General features: G+C 33.3%; 1 protein-coding gene across 1 annotated transcript; it reads right to left on the bottom strand.

Annotated features, from left to right (window-relative positions):
- Positions 1–540: 540 nt before the first annotated feature.
- On the bottom strand, positions 541–1,871 carry LOC147388874 (gibberellin 3-beta-dioxygenase 1-like). Its single transcript, XM_086419660.1, has 2 exons — positions 1,396–1,871; positions 541–1,162 (listed from the first exon to the last, which is right to left on the bottom strand). The coding sequence occupies exons 1-2, from the start codon at positions 1,869–1,871 to the stop codon at positions 541–543; spliced, it is 1,098 nt and encodes a 365-aa protein (XP_086275786.1).
- Positions 1,872–9,591: the final 7,720 nt, after the last annotated feature.

Genomic DNA, 9,591 nt, shown 5'->3' with positions numbered 1-9,591 from the left:
ATGGATTATATGACAATGTCAATCTCAAAATTTTAATGGATGTGTTGATTTTAAATTTTGGTGACTTGTATGATATTCTTGTTTTTAATTTAAAATTTTTTGGATTTTAAAAATACAAATTATTATTTAGAAATTGAAAATTTTAATATTATTTTTTTATATAAAAATGAATTGCATTTTAATTTTATAAGAAATAATATATTTTATTGTATTTGATAAGAAATAGGCATTGGAAACATGAATGTATACTATAATTGTAAGGGTAAAATAGACAATTTGCCAATTTTCAGCAATATATAACAAACATGATTTTGCAAATTCAACGCTTAATTTTAATGAATTCAGGACTATTTTGACATCTAAACAAATAACTTTTTCAGCATTTATTTTTTTCAGTTTAACAAACAGCACCTAAGTTGGCAACAAATTATATTACATTTTTTAGTATTAAGAATGGAAAAACAAATTTAGCTTCCCTCCATTTGTTACAATAATTTGAGGATCTAATTTACAAAACTGTGATCATTCATGCCCAAGGATCTATTTACAACATTGATCATTCATGTCCAAGGATCCATTTAAATCTGTATTCAGTTGAATAAAAGAGAGTGCCTTGTCAAGATGTTGTGCTTTGATACCAATGTACTCTCTCCAAGTCACTGAACGATAGTGAGGAGCATGGTTAGGGTCGACGAGCTTGGAGGAAGGCGAGATTCGAGCTTTAATCGGAGGGCCATAGAAGTATGCAACTGAGAGTCGGTGGTAGGCCTGATTCACGATAGCACGGTGCAACACTGATGGGAATCGAGCATTGGAGAGGATATGGAGGAGGTCACCGACATTGACAATCAGTGCACCCGGCAATGACGGCACTGTCACCCACCGATCCCCATCTCGAAGGACTTGGAGACCGCTCATGCTACTTTGATATAGAATAGTGACGAGAGAGGTGTCGGTGTGCGCTGCTAAGCCCATCGCTCGGTTAGGTTCCGGGCAGATTGGGTACGAATTCAACTGAAGAGCAGTGTGTGCATTATTGAATTCATCGGTTGGGCCTATCCATTGCATATCTTCCTTGTTAATGCCTAATGAATCAAACATCAAATGCATTAAGTGTTCTGCGAGTTTCTTCATCTCCTTCTTGTATTCTTCCATTACGTCACTGCATGGAGCACATAGAATTAATACAAAAAGAGAAATAATATCGTTCTCGCTTGTCTAGTAATGATGAAGTATTAGATTGGATGTATTATTATAATAAGGTGTGTATGGGTGTTGAAGATTAATCCTTATCTTAGCTAAATATCAAAGATAATCTTCATCCCTATACTTATTATGGTATGGTCTATATGTCCATATACATCTTATTATTATACACCTACATGGCGTGATTACCAAAATTGTGTATAATCATAGGGCCAAAGTTGGCGGGCATGGTCAACAGGTGAGCCGATGATGGTAAAGCCTTCGTGCCACATGATCTTGGAGAAGAAAGGTGAGATACGAGGAAGACCATAGCCAGAAGCCCCGTTTGGTGCACGTAGGGCCTTGAGTTTCTGTTGAGTAGGGAGAGAAAAGAGACGCTTACATTCAGACTCAACGTCCTCAAGAAGATGCATGGGGATCCCATGGTTTGTAATTTGGAATATGCCCCATGTTTGACATGCATAACCCACAAGCTTAATGACGTTAGTATCCGAAAGATCAATTACAGGTACCTGTTCCACATCAAATGAGTTCATCGATGAGCGGTCATCGATTGGAGGCCATGCATGCGAATCAGGCACCTCTTGAACTAAGCTGAGGTCCATAGGGGTAATATGCTGGAGATGGACAGGGTGGGCTCTATAGGCATCTGCGAGTGAAGTCATGGTAAGTTGCTATGAAGCAGAAAGAAAGAAAGAAAAGCAAGAAGAAAGGGATGCTTGATTAGAGGAATTAAGTTAAAAGCTTAAGATATTGATGAAGGAGAGCACAAACGAATGAACATATTTATAGACACACACACACATATATATATATATATATATATATATATATATATATACATATATATAGAAAGAGAGAGAGAGAGAGAGAGAGAGAGAGGCAGGTGACAATCAGTAATTAAGAAAACAAATTAAGGAGCGCTAGATGAGAGTGGTGAGATGGTGAAAAGGGTTGTTGGTAGGAGAGGGTGGCTGTTGGAGGGAGTGGTGTCTTTTAGTGGTGTTAGGATTAGTTTTGATAGAAGGGGACATGAGAAGGAACAAAAGTATTTGAGGTTAAGGCATCTCAGAAAAGATCCCATGAGAATAGGAGGGCCCCTATTTGTGTGGTTTTAGTGCACATGCCTCTGTCCTCAAGTGATAGGAATGAACACCCATATGCTTTTACATGATTTTTTTCTCCCACGTTGAGGGTATTATATTTGTACGTTCTCTCACATTTTTTTTATCATTTAAATGAGTTGTTCAAAAGTTCCCTTTGTTATTTTATGCTTATATTTGTAGCTCGTTTCACTTGTCTAAATGGGATAAGCTATGTTTTTAAAACTCACCAGGTCGACTAAATTTTATAGAATTTGGACTTGACTAGGGTTGTTGAATCTTATTTGAACCAACTAGCCCAATCAACTCAAAATGGTCTAAGTCAAGTTGAAAAACTCAAGGAAAATAAATATAATTATTATTTTGAAAGTATTAAAAATCATCAATTTTAATTATTTAATAACTATATTATATATTTATTTGATGGGCTCAGCATAATTTGTTCGTAAATCATTCAGTCAATTGACATTCAACTTTAGTCAAAATTTAAAATATAGAGGCTAAGTATTCACTTATTTCCATAAAGAGTTATTAATCAAATTATTATATTTATATCATGGTTCAAAATATCATTTCGAATCGATGTTTTGATTTTTTTCAAAAACCGAAACATACACAAAACATTCTGAAACTTTCGAAACATTATATGTTAATATTTACATAAGTCTTCCACATGAGACCATTGACAAGGTGTATCTTATCAATGTAAAAACACGTGCATCTCATCAATCTAAAAACATGGGGGTGTCTCAAATATTGACCAAAAAACACAATATTTGCGTCTCATTTAACCTAGTCTTCAATAAAAGACTAGGGTCAAGGGTATCTATGGCGTAGGAAAGAAGAGGTTTTATCTTTTCAAAAATAAAAATAAAAAATTTGCATACGAGAAGGAGAAGGAGAAGTAGGAAAATAAGTGGGAAGGAAGGAAGAACTCACTGAAGTTTTTCGACAAAATCGCCTAAATCATCTAGATCCGTAAGAATCACAGGAATCTTTTTTTTTTTTTTCTCTTCCATATCTGTGGTGAAAATACTGAAATATGCTCTTTATCGTCTAGATTTGGTTCAAAATCTTCCCATGTTTCGTTTTCCCACTTGCTTCATCTCAGAAAGTCGAAAAACCAAAATGTTTCGATCGAAACATTCCAAAACGAAATGATATTTTGAACCATGATTTATATTATTATATTAATTTTTTGAATTTGAATAGAATTGTTAATATTAATTTAACAGACCCAAACCCAAATATCCATTTGGATATCTGGGTAGGGCTGTAAATGTTCCAGATTCAGATCCAGGTGGTGTAAGGGAGAACCAATCTCAAGCATTGGTAAATGGATATGAGCTACAAAGACACAGATTCAATTAATAATGATCAGGTTCGGGTCATTTTTCAACCAGTTTTTGGCCGAGGGCAATCCGATTCACAAGGAACAAATCGATTGGATACGGTTTTGCTAATAATGATATGACTCTTTGCAACTATTTAGGTTAGTTGCTTGTTATGAACTCGGCCTTGCTCTAATGGTACTACAGAGAATGTGAATAAACAAAGATGTAAAGAAGAAAATATGAAGAAAAAGAGATTTAAATTTGTATTCACTATCAAAAAGTGTGTTGTTACATCATCCAATTACAGATACATAATAGAATCAATCTTCTTATATCTGGGAGTAAATAATTGGATATTTACAAGAAATTTGAAATTTGAATCCAAGGATTTGGCAGTCATATCATAACCGATTTGTTGTGATTTGGCATCCAAATCGTAACAAATTTGTTGGGATTTCTAACTGATTTGTTAGCAAAATAACAGTTGTGGTGACCCTCAATACTCCCCTCAAGTAGGATAGTGAAGATTGATAATGCCCAACTTCGATACAAAATTACTTAATTGATTATGACTAAGAGCCTTGGTGAAAACATCAACAATTTAGCAAGATGTGTGAATTTTAGTGGTTTGAATGAATCTAGCTTCAATCTTCTCATGGACGATGTATTTTCTACACTAATGGTAAACAGGGTTGGCAGCAATGTGTAAGGCTACCTGATTGTCATAGAAGAGTGTAGCAGCTTGAGTAAGATGAACACCAAGGTCATGAAAAAGGTAGAGAAGCCATGTGAGTTCACAAGTGGATATAGCTATTGATCAATATTCAGCCTCAACTGAAATCAAGAAATTGTGATTTGCTTTTTTAGTTGGTAATATATAGGACTGGTACCCAAGCAAATACAATACCCAATGGTTGAATGTCTAGTGGTAGGACAACTTGCCCAATTAGAGTCACAATAACCATAAAGGTTCAAGTCACAAATGGAGGGAAGCAAAATTCCTTGACCCGGGGTACCTTTTTAGATAACGAAGAATGTGACGAATAGGATTTAAATGAGGAACTTGTGGTTCTGTCATACATTGACTAAGACTATTGACTGAATATACAATATTAGGTCGTGCAATGATGAGATAAATCAAATGATTGACAAAACGACAATATACCGAAGGGTCTAGCAGTAAGGCACCATCTATTGCGTTAAGCTTTAAATTTTGCTCCATAGGGAAAATGGCTATTATGACATCGAGATAACCAATATCATTCAAAATCTCCAAGAATATTTTCGTTGAGGTAAGAAGAAACCCGAAAAAACACAAACTACCTCAATTCCAAGAAAATATTTTAAAATAGCCAAGTCTGTGATGTTAAACTTGCCAAGTAGGAAAGTCTTCAAGTGAGAAATACTGCTAGGATTGTCGCCGTCGATGATGATGATACTGTCAACATAGACTAAAACAAGAGTGTTGATCGACTTTGGATTGATTTAAACTAGCATCAAATAAGGTAGTAGAAAGCTTAGCAAACTAATTCCTTGAAGCTTGTTTGAGACCATACAAGGATTTCTTGTACATACGAGGATCGACCACTAAAGAATTAATAGTCAATTCAATAGTATAATACAAGTTCTATAGAACTCATCTTGTAGATAGTCGTTTATGGACCCGCTCATACAGAGAAAGCCCACTCAAAGATGCCCATAACTGAGTTTGTAGGGGGGTAAAAAAGACCTGGACATAGCGCTTCGCTTTAAATTTAAGCTCAAAGAAAGAAAGGACAGAACGAATTATGTTATTCTCAAGTTCTCTTGGAGCTTCATCTAGGTATTTTTTATCCCAAAAACTCGGTTAGGGTCAACTTTGAGTGGGCTTTATCCGTATGAGCGGGTTTCATATATGACTATCTAAAAGACGAGTTCTATAGAAGTCGTCTTCCACTATTGAATTGACTATAAGCTCTTTAGTAGTCGATCCTCATGTTTGGAACACAAAGGGCGCAAGCTCCGCTGTTCGAACAACAGCCTGAAAGAATTGCATTGGAACTCCAAGAATTGGGAACTAAAGTCGACAAACTAGCGTAGATCTTTCTATCATACTAGACCGAACGAAGTAGCTCTTTCCGTGATACAAAGTCCATACGCTACAAAAAATGAGAGTTAATTGATAGGATTATCGTTGTTCTTCCTACCGGATTTAATATTAATCTTATTTTTACCTTACTTGCCTGGCAAGTAGGGGATCGATCCTAAGAGAAAGGGGGAGTAGAGTTAAGCTAAGAGGATAAAATTTAAATTAACCAAAATGAATAAAAACTGCTTTTCTTTGTATTTTTTAACTTATCAAGAAGATTTAAAGTTACTAGAAAATTAACCAAAGTAAATGAAGTTAAAAGCAAGTAAAATTATGAAATTAAAGCACCATTGGAAGTGGATCTACCTAGAACATGTTGATGAGCAATTCCTAGTCTCTAACATTTTTATAACTCAATCGTAAGAGCTTGGTTTTAGCTCCTTAGATCAGAAAGTTTAGCAAATGAAATTAAATGAGGGAACATAAACAGAATAGAATTCCTTGAACTTCCTACTATCAATTATCTAATTTAAGCATACTTTATCTTGATTTAATCTAAGCATAAAGTATCTATATTAAGAATAAAAGGTGCAAGAAATCTTAAACAAACTCAAGAGCTTTTTGGATAAAAGAAAGGCATAAACTAGAAACAACACAAGAACTTACTCTATGCTTTTCTACTCTCCAATGGAGGGGAGCTTAACCTAATGTCATTGTAAGAGAGGGAAGATAAGAGATGAAAAAACTTTTCTTCATTTCATGGAAAAATGTACAAATTCTTTTTTTTCTACTTCTTACAAGAGTATTTAGCTAAAAAGAAAATAACTAGAAGATAAAAATATAAAAATATAAGAGAAGAGGTTAAGAGCCTTAGATTAAAAGAGTCTTGAATAAGAGAACCAAGAGGGGGAGCTTCTCTATAGATTGGAGCTCTATTTATAGAGAAAAATGTGTGTAGAAGAGTCCAAAAATAGCCTCTATTTTTCTTTGCACAAAAAGACAAAAGATGATAACATGAGTTAAGGATTAGGACATTCCAAAGTGGGTCCAAATGCTTTTTCCTTGAGATTTTGATTTTAAAATGTTGATTTTCTACACAAGAAATATACGTAATTAGATTTATCTAGTAAATGAATTTATTTATGTATAATTAAGCCTAATTAACATGCAACATGATATTTCGAGACTTATCATGATTATTACCTTAATAGAAAGAAATAGGGACAAAAATCAAAATAAATGTCCTAGAAACGTGCGTATAATTCAATGTTTCGAGACAATCATCACACCCCCAAAATTACCTTTTTTCTAATCCTAGAAAATAAAACTACCATTTTTACAAGTACCTTAACTACATTTAACGAATGCAACAAGCCCTTGAACCTCCAGGTTATCCCTAGTGGATGAGTTTGACTCGTGAGGGTTTATAGAGAATATACTCACAAAATTCCAACACTTTACAGAAATATCAAAATCAAAATTAAAGTATGTAAGGCGAATACAATGATATTTCACAAATCAGTCAAAGGTCTTTACATTTGAACAAAGTTCTAAGTTTTTATTCCTTATTTTAGAAAATTTCAAAGATAACTCGAGTGCTTGTGCGATTTTCTAATTTTTTTTAAAATAATATCTTTTTTAGGAACAAGATTTCACCTCCTAATTGCTAAGAATGGTCAATTCTACCTAAATTCTAACTCGAAACTATGCAGCCTATCTGGGATTATGAGAGTTGTGGATGTTCACTTTAATACCTCTAAGGGGATTTATCTATGATATTCCAGTATACTCACATTTTTACCAGTGACGATTTTCACCCTACTGAACTAATTGGTCTCATTGGACTCTTTTCATTTTTGTACTTTTTCAGTTCTAACTTTTCTGCTTTACTTTGGTCTTTTTCACATTTTTCCACCTTTTATTTTCTCAATTTTTTCATACTTTTTTGTTTTATTTTGGTCTTTTTCACATTTTTCTGCCTTTTATTTTCTCATTTTTGTATTTTTTTTGGTGTTCTTTTTACAAAAAAATAGGTAGCCCTTTTCAAGGTACCCAGTCTAATCTTATAGTTACTGTCCAAGTTATATGAACTCCAGTTCTATTTTTATTCTAACCAGCCAACCAAAGGATAAGGAAGTCATAGTTCACTTGAGTAGGTTTCTCCTAACACTCTAAACAAAGAAGAAGGTCAACTCTTGTTTTATAAAATCATATTTTTCAAAATACTCAATCAAAAGTGATTTTTTCAAAGTAATTTTTTCAAAGTAATTTTTTCAAGATTTTCTTAATGAGGAACAACTAAAAAGAACTTTTGATCAAAAGTTAGGATATGAACCTGATATTTGAAATTCATATGTAAAAAATGCATACGAAGATTTTAAATAAAACATTTTGAAAGTGTTAAATATTTTTTAATTTATTTTTTATTTTTTGAAAAAACGAAACTAAACTAGAAGGCTATATAATGCAATTATGAGCTAACCTAATACTCCCAAACCTAAATGAAATATTGTTCTCAATATACACGTAGTAAGGAAAGAGAGAAAAATGTTAGATCACTCCTTAAACAGATTGGGCATTAATGTGCAAAATCTTATTACAACTGATCTGAAAAGATTGAAAGTTATAACAATTATAATTTTTGAAATAGTTTTTCATAGTTAAAATCGTACTTAAGAATTAAGAAACAACCTAAAAACATCATAATCTAAGAATGAAACCCATCTTAATTTGAATCTGAACTTTCAGTGACTTGTACCTTTTTCTCCTCAATATAAGCCAACATCTATCTCTGTTACTCAATCAACAATTGCTGACCAGTCAACAGTCTTAGTAGCGCTAATTGATTGGTTTGGTTGAGAGTTGTCTTGAAGAAGAAGAGAATAAGAAATGGATTAGGGTTGGAGTGTTTTTTTTTTCTATTTTTTTTTTAAAGTTTGTTTCCTAACTATACTACTTATTAAAACAAAAGTACATGGATTGCCTCCTAAACAGTGCTAAGTTTAACATCTTCAGTTAGACCTATCAAAAGGTCCGAATCTTAGGTATTTTCTTAGCATCTAAATTTACAGACATGACGATTGACTTTCCACCCCAAATGATAGGCAAACAGATTTTTTTCATCAATAAGACTTGAAAATGATTTTTTTAAATGATCAACATCCCTCGTTTATCCTCAGTTCTTAGTGTCATCACATTTTTAAAACAGTTCTTAACCATCGTATTTCCTAAGATAATGGAAGTTGTAAAATAGGCAGGGTTTTTACAATCTTGTGAAAGGATAGACTGGATGGGGTACGAGGTTAGATCAATAGTGATCGAAATTAGTGTGACTAACAAATTAGAGTTCATCCTTAGTTCTTCCTGAACAACAGTTTCCTCTAATAGTGGATCGGTTTTCTTAGTCAAATTTGTATAATTAGTTAGCTCATTGGAAATTTGAAACATTGGTTGGCTCTCGGGGGTTATCTCATTTGAAAATTGATCATTCTCTCTTTCTTTTAAGGGCATAGTAAGCTGACCTAGTTGGACTTCAATTATTGCTTCGGTTGAAACTGTAACCTCATTGGTTTGAATTTGAACTTCAATTGAGACGGAGTTATCAATTATTGATGGACAATCATCGAAATCTTCAAAAGAGTAGAACTAGTCACTAAGGTTATTTTGAAAGAATGATGGATTTTAAAAATCATCCTAACTTTAGCACATTTTATAGAAAATTTTGTTCTACCCCAAATTGATATACTATAATAGTTAATCGTAGATCAGAACAGAAAGTTACAATCAGTTTAAGTTCTATTGTATGGGGTAAAAAAAAATGGGAATGACTTTTTTTTCTTCTTTCTTCTCTCTTAAACCCTCAAGAACACTTGAACTTATA

The sequence above is a fragment of the Akebia trifoliata genome, chromosome 12 (genome assembly GCF_017979445.1).
Source record: "Akebia trifoliata isolate Shusen 1 chromosome 12, ASM1797944v1, whole genome shotgun sequence".
NCBI lineage: Eukaryota > Viridiplantae > Streptophyta > Magnoliopsida > Ranunculales > Lardizabalaceae > Akebia > Akebia trifoliata.
The sequence above is the reverse complement of the archived record's forward strand: the minus strand, read 5'-3'. Positions and strand labels throughout refer to the sequence as shown.